Source organism: Etheostoma spectabile, chromosome 12 (assembly GCF_008692095.1).
Source record: "Etheostoma spectabile isolate EspeVRDwgs_2016 chromosome 12, UIUC_Espe_1.0, whole genome shotgun sequence".
NCBI classification, from domain to species: Eukaryota; Metazoa; Chordata; class Actinopteri; order Perciformes; family Percidae; genus Etheostoma; species Etheostoma spectabile.
In genome coordinates, this window is record NC_045744.1 from 20361795 (window position 1) to 20376631 (window position 14837).

Below are 14837 nucleotides of genomic sequence, written 5' to 3' on the forward strand. Positions count from 1 at the left end.
TTCCTGCTACAGACCTTTTTATCGTCCTGTTAGGTCACCAGAATTTAACATTCAAACATCTCGGCCCGTGATCTGTTTATGTGGAACAACTTGAGTGAAGCGAGTTTTGAGCATACTTACCTTTCATGGTTAGAAATATCTCTCTTGAACATAAATGTTCTCTGCCACACCTGATAAAGTGATCTGTAGTCAGGCCCCTTATTTTGTAGGAGACAGACAGACAGCAGAACTAGCTAACATTCAGAAAAACCAACCCTATGGCCAGTCAAGAACATCAAGATTTTACAATATCTGCATGACAACTAAAAAATAAGTTTGGGAAGTTTAGGGCAACATCCTGGTGTAAAAGGTGAATGTTAATTGCAAGTCTATAACTGGACACAAACATAATCCTGCATGAATGTCAGCTTGGCTACATGCCCCCCCAAGACTCCTATGTTCACACCCGTACTGTCCGCATTGCCACATACATTTAGGGCACATAATTCCTGCAATGGCAATGAACGTTGTCCTTAGATGTACAGTAAATTGTGAGATGCGGAGTTGTCCAGTAGGGAAGTTATTCCTCTGTATTTTAAGCTAAATGCTTTGTTCCACTTGTGGCGGGAAAGAACAAAACACCCTTTGTAAGTCCAGGCCTTGACCTCCCTCCTGTAATAGCACTTACAAAATTACCACTTTAGTCCTCCTGAGACCTCTAGGAGTATTTTCAGGGTCTCCAACACACAAAACTGATGCTGAAGAGTAGAGGCAGTCACTTTATTTGTAGCCTGGATTCTACACTCAAAGAACTTCAGCAACAACTACTCCCATTTGATAACTTGGCTGTAACTTTGTCCTCTATTCCCTCCCTATTCTATTTCCGCATTCTCCTGGAAAGTACCTTTATGGCACCTGTCCTCTCTTTTAACCACAAGCTGTGTAGGTAAGAATCCTTGAATCTGTCCACTGCCTCATAAGCACCCTCTCATATGTCCCCTTGTCCATCCTTATTGAGGAGGCTCTTTCATACAGACTTGCTTAAGACTTCACATAGTTCTTGTACATGATTTAAAATTTTAATATCCTAAGTGTATTTGACATTCACTTACACACACACACTCATTCTCTGCATGTTTGGTAAAAGTTACATAGACAACCTGTGTAAACCTCAATCGCCTGATTACAAAAGCCTCATCCACAAAATGGAACAATCTCCAATTTCAAAACAGAATGTAAACATACAGTATGTGCACACATAGTCAATTTCATTTTAAACAAGCTACCTTCATCTTGTATTAATTCCCCACTCTTTTCAGGATCCCGGTGACAGAAATATGAGTATATAATAAATATCCCTTAAACATAATATAGGCTTGCTCCAAATGTATCCCACGGTAGTTTCTGTGTATTGGCTAGAAAGGATTTTATAATTTATGCACAAAAAGAAATCTGCAGTTTAAAGTCAGAAATGACACCATTGCCTGCTGACAGCTGCTTGGTGGCCTTCTCAGAGGGACTCCAGGAAAAACTCTAACTGATCCTCCGGCACAGTGTCCCAAACACGCCTTAGAACTCCGTTGGAATTCCATCAATAGCGGTAGCAGAGCCCAGGGACAGATGCTGTACGACCCTTGCAAGCTCCTGCAGGTTGAGAGGTCTGTCAAGTGCCTCCCTCTGCTCAGCCCTAACTCTGGGCAGTCACTGAAACAAATTCTCAGTACACCACCTGTCACTGTATAACACGGCATATAAATGGCTTGCCAAATTCCTTATCGGTTCCTTCTTTGACAACACAGGCCAAAACGGCAGTCTCAAATGTGAAGGTTGTTTAAAGAGAAGTGGAGGGAAAATGCTAGAAACTACATCCTTTAAAAAGTACTTGGGGCTATGAAAGCATTTTACCTTTTTAACTTTTTAATTGCCTATATAATCTCATTCATTCACCTCCAAGCAGGCCTCATCTATTCCCAACCTTACTGGAATTTCCCGTTTTTTGGGGATCAATAAAAATCTATCTATCTATCTATCTATCTATCTATCTATCTATCTATCTATCTATCTATCTATCGTACTGTTTTTCATTTTGAATACATTCACCATGTAGCTGAATCTCTTTGAAAGAACACAAAACTATCGCAAGAGAGCACAAAACAACCGAGGAACCCAACGAAAGAAAATGTGCTTTTCATTATTTGCGATAAGTCGGCAGAAAATTCAAGAGACTGTCAGATGGAAAGAAAGAAAAAGACAGACAGGCATAAAGATAAGTGCAAAGAGAGACTTAGCGAGTGTGTGATACAGCATCGTCTGTGCCAACCCATGTACTGTACCGTATATTGAAGCTGAGTCGCTGCCAAAGCCAGAGGCTCTGAGAGCAGGAACACACTCCAAGAGTACCAACATCATATCCTCTACAGCAGAGAGTGCATTCCAGTGAAGTGGACCAAGCACTCACTAAAGCAAAAGTCTGGGAGAAAGCACACACAAAGACACGCACATGCACACAATCAGACACACACTGAAAACAGAGGGGTGGTGATGGTGATGAGGGAGGCTTAAGAGCTTCAACTTGCCCAAAATGGAAAGTGTGGTCTCTGCTGGAGATTGAGAGATAGGAAGAGAGGCAACCATGGCTCTGTTATTTCTGGTCTACTGGGGTGATCTAAATCTGTGGCTGGCTGGATGGAAGGAAAGCCTTATGGGTAGTGACCCTAAAAGCCCCCATCAGAAGGAGATACCCACTGGTCCTGAAATTCCCTGTAGGGACTGGAAACAGGAGCCTGAAGAGAGAAAAAAACATTTTCTTCATTACAGTTGCCAACCAAAAACACAAACTATAAGGGTCAAAGCTTTTTCACTAAATAATCTCTAACATCAGTTTGTCATCAGAAGGCACATTGACCTCAGGTACTTAGTCTGAAGTGTGACACTTATTAATATAATCTCCAAATCCCCTAGCCCACCAGCACACTGCTGTCAGTTGCTAGATAGTCTTTGTAGGGCCAGGTCTAAGAGTTCCAGCCTTTGTTCCTCTGATTTCTTTACTACTTACTTTGCACTTCCAACAGATTGCCTGCTGCCTAACTCGGCTTTGAACTCTTACCGAGTAAATGATTGATTGCTTTCAGTCCTGCTTGTGAGTCCACATTTCTGCGAGTCCACATGGCTGCAGTATGGAAGATTGATGATTGATTGATTCATTGAGTGACTAAATGGTTGTCTTAATAATCTCTCCACAGAGCACGTAATTAATAAAATGACATCAAAGTTTGATTCATTATAATTCCTTTTTAAATAGGCTATAAATCTAAGATGGAATACAGTGGCAGGTAGCAACCAGGAGGCGTAATAATGATAACAGGTTCTGTTTTCCCCTTCTTAATCACCATGCCCTTCTATGTGCAGCAATTCTTGTGATAATCAGTACGAGCAATACAGTGGAAATCCTGAGTTCTCGCGAGAGCACAATTTCAATTTTCTCAGTGAGTTACTCTGGCATCGAGTAGTGCTGCTCATTAACTATACCCCTGTAGCCGAGCTGCAGCGATCCCATTGGTGCATCTGACATAGGCGGACCAGAGGCGAGTTAAACAGATGACCACAGTTTAATCTGCCAGTTAGCGCCACTAACCCTGTGTGTTGTTGTGATTGGTCGTGGGGTGATCTAATTGCGTACAGGGAGATTTTCAAATGCACACTTGGTGCCGCCCCTTGAGATGGGCGACTTTCGTCGCTCGATGACAGACCGATCTGGATTTCCTGGCTATACGAGCATTGGCTTAACTGTTAAACTCTTAGGGCTACACTCTAATAATGTTATATGTTGTGTGTTCTTGGGGACATAAGAGGCAGTAAGACAGTTGATTAAAATGTAACCTGGAGAGGTTGCAATGCAATGTGTGTATCCTTGAGTGCACACAAATATGAAACATTTGAAAAGCAGATTCTTTTATAAAATTATGAAATTTGCTGTACATGTTTGCAAGGTAGCAGTCTTTGTGTTCCCCAAATTTAGCTGGCTCATTGATACATTTAATAGCTTATTACCGCCACCCGCAGAAGTGTGTATTATGAATGGTTGCACAAAGAGGGACATCCTTTAAGCTTTTCTTTCATAGAGCTTTCTGAGAAAATTTGGCGTGTTCCTTGGCTTATACTGACTAATTGGCACCCAGGACAACTCAAACGGCACTCGGAAATTGAAACCTTTGTATAATGAAATGGCTGGTTTACAGGATGGCTCCAAGCTGCTGTTATGGGAGGTTGAGGCATGGTGGACACAAAATGCAGAGGCGGAAACTGAAGGTAGTTTTGGTGATTTAATAAATCCAGAAAATGCACAAAAACAAAAGGAGTCCTGGAAACAAGCAGGAAAAAACAGAAATTAAAAAATAAAGTTCAAGTAAAAACAGAAAACATAAGAACACTAACACGAACCGGGAAGACTAACAAAACAGCTATCCACACAGGAAACAAACACACACACAGTAACACTGCAATGATCCGACAACAGACAAGGGGAACACCAAGACTAAATACAGCGGGTATCAAGGTAACAAGAGGGCTGGGAAACAGGTGGAAGACATCAGTCAATCACAAGGGCGGGAAAACTAAGGCAGGAAGTAAAACTAAACAAAACAGCACAGAAAACAAGACTATCACAATAAAACAGGAAACAGAATATACACAAAACAAGACCAAAAATAACACAATCACAAGACATGACAGAAAACCAGGCTAATAAATTAAGACAGGAAAACAGACTACCACAATAAGACAAAACACAAACACCCAAAAATAAAGTTACAACATTTGGACTGAGGAAAACATGAAAAATGTCACTCATTTAATTGAGAAATTGTGTCGGAGTGTCATTTCAATGTGAAAACATGGCAAGTTCGTGTAAAGCTGCTTGCTTGGCTGGTGAAGAAGCTTTCATTTTAATCTCCCTTTCAGAGTCTATGTGTATCTGACAATTCAGAAAAGGTGATGTTGAAGGCCTAAAAATAAGCCTGTGTGGCTTCAAATGATGTGAAATGCCAAATAGGGGTTAACAGCCATCCTGGCCACTTTGTGTGACACAGTAAAGTGTGCGTTTTCATTTAAGATCAGCAGATGTGAGTTACATGACGATCAGGATGAGCACTTTGTTGAATACTTATGTGAAGCTGCAATAATGTGTGTCAAAGGTGAAAAGCAACAAGGTGAGACGAAGAGTGACCATCACATTTTTCCCTCTGCCTGTTGAATACATTTTCCTCATTTTCCCTCTCCACTTTCATACCGTATTTAAAAATATATATATATATCAAGGTGTGTTGGATACACATTTTCTCCTACTTAAGTATCTAATGTTACTGCATGATTGCTAAGCTAGCCACTGGGGCTGGAATACTGTTTCAAAATATTCAAAAGGAAGAAAAAAGGTTGAATGATACTTTGTAAAATCAATCTAAAGCTGATCCAGAAGACTCGCAGAAGACAAATGACACAATACTTATAAGTGATCACATAGTATACGGTGTATATATGGGCCGAACAATAATACTAAGCTTGTTCTGTAGATAAAAATAGCTAGTGATTTAAATGTGTTGTCCTCAGGTCAAATTTGTTCCTTTTTTTTCAAAAGGTCTTTATCAGAAAAGTGGGTTTATTTCAACCAAATGTTCAGAAAAACAACACGGATTGTTCCACACAACGCTCTTCAGTAAATTAAATGATCAGCCCACTACGTTCTTTAAATTTGCATGTTTTATTCAATTAAATAGCAGTAAAAATGCCATAAATCTTTTTCATTTGAGAACATTGAAATAAGTGAAAAGAATATCCGCAAAACCTTCAAAAATGTGATGGGAAAGATACAAAAACGTCTAAGGGCGTGGAAAAAAAATTGACAAAAACATGGGAAAAGTGACAAATACATTGGGGGGGGGGAATGCAACAAATGTTTTGAAAAAGACGACAAAAACGTTGAAGAAAAAGTTTCAATTGTGAGCGAGAAAAAAACCCTAACCCAAACCTAACCCCCACAATGTCATTGTTTCCTACTTTAACACTACTGCCTCCACTCTTGCTGGTTTCAATAGATCAAGTTAGTCCAGTTCAATCTATCACAGTTAAGCCTTTTGGGTTTAGAGCTAAAAACACATTTCGCACAACTTTAACTGTATCTGTAAAACACAATTGCAATGCTTTCTGTTTAAATGTGAAATAACCATGTTAAATGCATTTGGTACAAGTTTTATTAAAAAATAGATTAAGGAAAATGTATGGGTGCTAAGGAGGAGGGAACAGAACAGAATCAGTGATGATGATTGCAATTTATTATTTATCAATTTTATTTATAGTTATTATAACGGGGAAAAGCAAAAGTAGAAAGATGGATAAACAAACAGAATGGTGGAAGAGAAACCGAGAATGTGGTGTAGTGATTAGTGATAAGTGTTATTTAGCTGTCTTCCAAACTGAAGAAATCCCTGTCAGATTTGCAACTAGTACACACACACACGCACAAACGCACACACACAAACACACACACATGCAAAAACCTCAAAGCACCTGCCAATGCAAGGAAGAGGAAATTTTGACTAATTACATCTCTTTCCAAGCCATTGAAAGAGTAAATACCAAAGAAGAGACATGCATATTCATAACAGGGCACAGCAGGATTGACTTGGTTGTTGAAAATCATCCAGAATGAGATTGTGAAGTGAGAACAGAGGAAGCTTTTGACACAACAAACTGATGATGATGAGACGGACATCCCAACAGACAGATTCCAAAGCAGCATGAACACACCACACGGCAAGTCTTCTGAAAGCTGCCTGCTGGTTTCTAACCGATGACGATGCACTTTTAAGACCGGCTTTTGATTTGGTTTAATAGACTGTGCAGACATGAAACCTTGGCACCATAATTAGCATACCACTGTATTTCTAATATAAGTCATATGAAAGCAGTGAATGAAAGCAGTGAAATTGAAAGTGTGATTTTACCTCGCTGTTAAAGCACCGACAGTGTTTGACATGTGTGACTCTGACTTGGGTCATCAATTACAGCAGTACCTTACATATCTATTATCATAAACTATGTAAAAACAAAATCTATTTAAGTGTATAGTGTATGAAATAACCCGTTCCTAAATGCCACTGCATGCTCTAACGGTAGTGCTCAAATTGCATGTCAAATGTTATTATTACTTTCATAAAACAGTGTAAAGACTTTTTGCACAGTATGATTTTATTTGCCATCAATCTGTGTAGTTACATTGACTGAGGCTCCATCTTTCAGTAGGTCATTGCCACCATTAGCAGTTAAAACTTTGCCAGTAGAGCTTTTTCACAGCAGACAATTTTGACGGTGTAGGAAAACCACAGGTGTTACTGAAAATGTTAACAATAGCTCTGTGTGACAGTGAGCCTAGACAATAGCAGGACCTTGAAACTGGAGCTGCTTGTTTGATTGTTTACACCTGTGATTTTGTTACTGTGTCAAAATGCTGTGCAAATGGCCTGCTTGTGAGGAATATGGTAGGCTAGTTATGCTCATCAAATCCACAGAAATATCATCAACAGATACCAGTAAGTCCTCTATTTGAACATGTTTGTTGTGAATATGTTGTTCATCATTCAGAGATTAAATGAGTGGATTTCGTCCATCTAAGTTGCTCATATATAATGGAATAGTGCACAGCACTGAGGGAAAAAAAGCTAGCTAGCTAGCTAGCTAGATGTGCTACAATAAAATGGTGACGATGTGGGTCTAACCAACATAGTGAGCCACATGTATGACTGATCAGTGCATACCATAAATTTTGAATTTTATCAAAAAGAAAAAAAGGGTTTATACTTTAACTGAAAATGTTCTTTAAAACTGACAGTATATTCCAGTTTTTTCCAGACAAAAAATAGTAGCACAGAAACACAAGTCTTGTGTTCGTCCTTCCAATATAACGCAGGGTTTGTTCAACCAGCATACTTTAAATTATAAACAATACTCAACAAAGTACATTTATTGAAGGGAAAGACAGTGAATATTGAGTGAATATTTGCCACACTTTATTTGCAATTGTTGAACTATGTTTGTGACAAACATAGCCACCTACTGAACAGAAGCTAACTTTAGCTGTTCACTAGCTAGCTTTGAATACACCAAACGTCTGTGTGGTGATGAGTGTGTTTGTGTGAATACTCAGACTCTACTCATGTACTCTTCTGGTTTCTCTCTGTTTTCTCATTCTCCTGTCTAGATTTATGTGTCTATTATGTTTATCAATTGGAAACATATGTAAATCTTTCATGTTTTAAGTGGAAACATTTCCTCATGTAGATGCATGCTATGCATCTTCATTAGCAGTGACTAGAGGTGTGGCCATTAGCAATGTGCCTTTGTGACTACATGCAACCATAAACTTAGTCTGAAAACAACTTCATATTGTAAAAATGTCTCTGCAGAATGAATATGCATTAATCATGAAAATAAGAATCAACAGCCATCATCTTCATAACTATTAGGTTTTTAACAAAGATGGACAACGTGCAATGGCATCTCTGCATATTGTATGAAAAAACAAAAGGAAATAAAATGTTGTGAAGATGATTTGAGCGTCTCCATTACACGGTGGGAGGAGGTAATAATGAAACCTGCAGATAGGAAACAACCTGTACATGGCAGGTAGGAACAGCAGGTTGTTTATGATGGCCGCAGACTAGGTGACAGTTGTGACAAACAAAGGTGACAAAACTACTAAAATATGCCCCAGGGCGGGCTTCTTAACTTATTGGATGTGCACCCGCCGTACCTACTGCAAGATCTTCCAAGCTGAGCTGCTGTGGAGAAAACAACCTTGTTTCTTGTACCTGTCATAATACCGCCACACATATTCTGTATGTAGTTGAAGTCTCTTCGGTAATCAGCCAGAGAAAAGAGAGCCATTTGAAATTTGAAAACACAGCCAGCTGATGAGCTGCTCTTTGCAAAAGTTGTTTCTATTAGCCTCAGTCATGACAAGACATGTTGCAATATGCAATGTCCAATGATGGCACACAGGCTGTACTGCAGATTAGCTCTTAGCTTGTGTTCGGATTCGATTCTGATATACATAATACATTACATGTCATTTAGCGACTTACAATTGCTATATATGTCAGAATCACACGCCTCTGGAGTAACTAGGGGTTAAGTGTCTTGCTCAGGGACACATTGGTTAATGTATCGTAGTCGAATCTAATCCGGGTCTCCCACACCAAAGGCATGTGTCATATCCACTGCGTCATCACCACCCATTATATTGGAGCTCCAATGATGGCACACAGGCTGTACTGCAGATTAGTATTTCTTAGCTTGTATTCTTATGTATATATTGAAGCTTGAATGAGATCTGTCATTTTAGTGTCATAGCCATAACTGAAAATCATGTAATATGTTTAAAAATGTATCCCTGTTAAAGAAAAAATTCTTTAGCCTTTTTGTAAAAAGATGCCTTTTAAAACAAGATTTCCATTCTAAAGCGGTGATTTCAAGCTGCTAAGGTTAGAGTGGTTGTTGCTTTTAAGAAAACATCATTTTCAGCCCCCTGAAGTGTTGATAATTAATGTCTATAATCCTGTAAGAAATGGTATGATGAGTACACATGATGCGCATAAACATTTTCTTTCACAAAAGTCAAAAATTCCTTCATTTTCATGCTAAAAATGCAGCTCCATATTTTCAACATATCCACTTTTAGCCCTACATAAATAACAAATGAAAGCAGGTGGAACCAGCTTGTGAAGAAAACACTTTATTCTTAAAAAGGAGGAAGGACCTTACCAGGTGTTTCTCTCTTTTCTCCCAGGCTTGCAAGATGTCCTGCCAGAGTTCCTGCGTGGGCGTTTTGTGGAGGCAGCCCTCAGCTTTGTGGCATGCAACTCGGAGGGCGAGTTGCTCTGCCGCAACAACGATTGCTGGTGCCAGTGCTCTCCCCGTTTCCCAGAATGCAACTGTCCCTTTGCTGACATCAAGGTCATGGAAGAGAACCTAGAGAAGAGCAAAGAGGCCTGGGCGAGCTTCAACCAAGAGTTCATGGAATCAGGTACGGTCTGGAATGGTAAACATTGGTTAACACTCAATGTGTTGGCATTGAAGTGGAAATAATGCTTATAATGAGTTAGTGTTGAATGAGGTTTTTGTTAAGTGTATAAAACAGAAAAAAAGATTCAACCAACAACTGTTTGGAATAAAGTTTGGGTTGGTAGGTTGTGTTAAATGAGGTTTTAGTTTAGCTTTAATGGGGTGATAGAATGGTTATATAGAGTAATTTCACGCTGTTCCTTAAGGCCTCCTGATGGGGTATGTAACTTTGTTTGGGCTGAAAATGGCCTGAATGTTTTTTTATGGGTCCTTATGCTCCCGTTAATGGGTTTGGATTGAAACAAGTGGTTTTCTGCCTTATATGGTCGGCTCATGAATATTTAGTTCAGCTGCGCACTGATTGGTTGAGCAAAGTACAGTACATACACACAGTGGAGACGAGACATTGCAATGTTATACATTGTTCGTTTGCAATTAATAACTAAATTCACTTCTAAGATTTTTTTATGCAAGAAATCAACTATGTAAAGGTCAAGTATGTGCCGTTTTATGAAAATTGATGGTTAAGCACAAGTTTGGGAAGACGGTGCCGGACTTCAGGAGCTCCACACAGTCTGACGAGACAGCGGCACCCTGCGGCAATCTCTTACCACAGGTTCCAGTTAATCTTATAATGTATATGTGGATGTGTGTTGAGTCAGACAGTCATCGTTTGTTTAAACAAACAAACGATCGGGGAAATAAAAGCCACTTGTCTTTGAGTCTAATTAGCGGTTGGAGCTAAAACTGGCCACATTCGATTAGCATGAAAACATATCCCAGAGAACGGTCGACTCGGTACCCATGTGCCATTAACTCCTAGGTTCATTTTGCGCTGGAATAGTCCTTTAACTGCTTTGTTGTTTAAGACATGTCTGTCCGTTGTCTGATAGTACTAGCAATAACATGGTCTAAAGGAATCAGAATCTGAATCTGAAAAGATTTATTGCCAGGTAAGTAGCTCTCACATTTGCTTTGGTTTTGTGCATACATATGAACATATTTAAAGTGCCCTTATGTGTAGCTGCTGCTCTCTCCAATACGTTATACAAACATGCTGAAGGGCGTCTTTTTCGTCCCTTTAGACGTTGACAGCCACTGTCCGGAGTGAGAACGGTTTGAAAGAGGGGGTGACGGGGGGATTTTTGCTGACCACTGTTTTCCCCCTCTCTCATGCTGTTTAATGCTGTTTCTCATGACTTTTGGACACCATTGCGAATGCCAGTGAAATAATCATGGAATGTATTAGATGCACAACCTTGTTTCTTTCTCATGCAAATAAATCTAGAAAACGCTGTCTTTGTCAAGTTAGTTATTCCCCTACTCAGCCTCTTGCCAGCAACATTTTTATTTTCAGATTGTCGCCTATACAAGTAGAAAAGGAATATAAAAGAATGAGTTGCAGCAAGTTTATTATTAATCGTGAAAGCTATAATTTAAGAATAAGTCATTTGAATTCGTGCACAAAAAGTGTTGGGAGGCCTTTTCCCCTCATGTGTAATTAAGATGATAACTTCCCAGTAGTGTGACTCATTTCTACTGAGCTGAGCTGTCTTATGAAAGCTGATAATTAAAGAAAAGTTCACTAGCAAGGACCACGCCACAAAAAATGTGTTACTTAAAGATGTAATGAACATTATAAATGTGCAGATAGATGAAGAGATGTGGATGTTGTCTGATGGCTGGTCTGAGAGGATGTATGATGACCGGGTGGAGGATACGCAGAGTGAGGGTTCCGTCTCGGAAGCAGTTTTCACCCGACTAGTTTACAGACCCTCAGATGGTACCTAGATGAGACATGGGAGAGGTGTGCAATGGGGTGAACAGGAAGGGATGAGGGGGAAGATGGATGGATGAAGAGGAGGGAAAAGGAGGGTGGGTCATGTAGGTTTGTCTGGTGATTAGAGGTGTGGTTTAGGCGTGGGCCCTGCTCCCGAACCTAAGTTAACAGATTAACTTAATTTAAACAAGCATTCACTATTGTCTCAACTTATATACTCCCAAAAAACACAAAACTTGACTTATCTGTGTGGTAGCTCCCTTAGCCGGGCATGCAGCCTTCAAGCATGGACGAAGGCTGCCTGCCCGGCTAAGGGAACGTCTCGGGTTACGTATGTAACCCTTGTTCCCCGAGATAGGGGAACGAGACACTGCGTCGACACTGCCAAGCCTCCTACTCACCAACAACAGACCAATTATACACAAAATGGATGAACTACAAATACACACAGAACTGCTGCTTTATGATTTTCACAAAAGCCTGGTTGAACATACTTATCAATAGCAGCTAAATAGCTAGCAGCTAACAGCTAACAGCTAACTAGCTTAGACGTAGCTGCTGCTACTTAGTGTTGCTTGCACCAATTCAAGTTGGGGTTTTTCAATTGTAAGTACTTGCATATTTATAGCAATCAAGATTAACATGAAAATTGGCCGGAATTCTCCTTTAATAACTTGGAAGGTGAAGGCAAGATTTAATTGGAGACAGGTTTCTGGCAGCTTCTTTTAAACGTTGCAATGTGTTGCACTTCCTTGCAGAATTCAGGTGATTGTGTGTGTGCTGCCATTTATTTGGAAATTGTTTAGTGAGTGACATTACGAGGATAAACCGCATTTCTGTGCATTCACTTAGCCTAGTTTTGACAGCACCTGACTTTGCAAAGTTGCTTTTTGTGCTACATGTTAAATATTACCAAAGCTGCACTGACAGTGTATTGAAACGAGAGGAATAAGACGTGTAATTGCGGGGCTTTTCTTGTTCCGCTGACGCTGATGTTTTTTGTCAGGAGCTTAACTTTGTCCTTCTTGTCATAAAAAAATGAGGTCTTTGGTACTTTTAGAGGCTTGTGTGTGTTTGAGTAACAAGCTAAACATATCATGAAAGGCTCCTTGGTTAGTCCCACACAAGGACAGGCACATACTGTACCCCTACAGGCATGTATCCAGGGGATCATTAAAGTTGGATCTAATTTTAAGTAACACCACAATCTACTTACACATTTACCCACTCAGCCAGACTCACACAAGGCAAGTTGAGATGAACACTGAATGCAGAGAGACGAGAGGTAGGTAATCTACATGGTAAATATTGTTTGACTTTCAGAGCTCCCCCTCTCTCTGTCTTATTATCTCTGTCCCTCTTTTGCATCTTCTATCTTTTTCACACACACACTCACACGGTGGCTTTTGGCTTCTGGGGGTGCCTAGGAAGTTGGGCTGAATCTCGTCTGCTGGGATAGGCTGATAAATGTATTTGTGGCAAGGGGAAAACAACTGCTAGGATAGTGTGTGTGTGTGTGTGTGTGTGTGTGTGGGTGTGTGGTGTGTGTGTGTGTGTGTGTGTGTGTGCGTGTGCGTGTGCGTGCAAGAGAGATTGTTCATGTGTGTGTCAGAGAGACAGAAGGAGGAAAGGAAGAGACTAAATAATTTTGTGTGGGCGAGGAAGAGGAGAATAATACCCTCAAACCTCAGCCACTCACCTCAACTAAAGACCCAACTGGCACACACACACAAACACACACACACACACACCCCCACACACACACACACACACACACACACCACACACACACACACACACACACACACACACAGATAGAACTCTCTGTTGAAAGGTTATTTTCTTTTTGGCTATATCTCATGTGCAGTTTAGGAGGCAAGATGTCCTGGAAAAGGTGTTGCGTCCGGAACATCACACCTTTTTTTTTTTTTTGTGAAACTAGAAAACACAGCTAGCTTCAAGGCTGCGCACTAGATTTACTAATACCTGGTTCTATACAGTTTGTGTATACAAATGCAGTGCCACATTCCTAACACAGAGCGCTGTAATTCATGTTTCCTCTGTCACAGAAGAGTACAGCTCAGGTACAGGGATTTTTCATTAGTGGTGAAAAGTTTTTATATACTGTATTGAACAGACTGAACACTGACATTAAACATTATGGATGAAATTTCTGAAACAGGGTCACTCTCGACGCCTTTGGACAATAATATAGCTGAAACTCTAGCCCATGAAGGGAGACTTTGGCCAGCCACAGGTCATTTCAGAGAGAGAGTGTTCCTATTGGCTGTTCTGTGCATGCATTGTCCATGCGACAGAGAGAGGTGGGGGTGGGGGGGTTGGAGAGCTGCCTTTTTATTTTTATCTTCACCCACTGCAGCTTCACGCTTTTATCAACAGATAAACAGAAATAAATAGTGAATTTGTTGGGGACTATTTTTCAGCTGTGGATTAGTACATATTAATGCATTAGTATATGCAGGTGTGCATGTTTATCGCAGTAAAGCAACCAAAACCACAAGATAAAGAACTTTTACTTTCATTAAGTAAAACGTGAGAACTGTCCATTATAACCTTGCCAAAAAGCCATCACGACGGCCGATCAGCAATGTTTCAGTGACCTGTGTTAATGTGTGGCTTTAGAATTTAAGTATACAACAAGTAGATCCGCCTACGCAATCTGATTGGTCAACTACATTTGGAATATGCTCAAATCAGCATGACAACACACCCAGAGGCACACCGGGCTCATCACTAACAAAATGACTCCCGCTTAACATCACAGTGTTGAATCAAAAACTGTTTTTGAAACCAACAGCTTATAAAGTGATTCAGCTGTGGAGTTAACTGTTACTGGAAATGTTTGGATCTAGTTTTGCAAGACTAAACATGGAGGGACTTAAAATCATCACTGTTGCTTCTTTACTTTGAGAGTAAATTACCCCATAATATAAGTGAAGTTTGA

The 14837-nt window shown here is 40.1% G+C and overlaps 1 protein-coding gene across 1 annotated transcript in view; it reads left to right on the forward strand.

The window, feature by feature from the left end:
• Positions 1-14837, forward strand: part of LOC116698572 (BMP/retinoic acid-inducible neural-specific protein 3) — a 124480-nt gene that overhangs the window by 65957 nt on the left and 43686 nt on the right. Inside the window, exon 5 of the mRNA XM_032530554.1 lies at positions 9818-10054. Within this exon, the coding sequence (XP_032386445.1) occupies positions 9818-10054 (237 nt within the window). The remainder of the gene's footprint in view (positions 1-9817; positions 10055-14837) is intronic.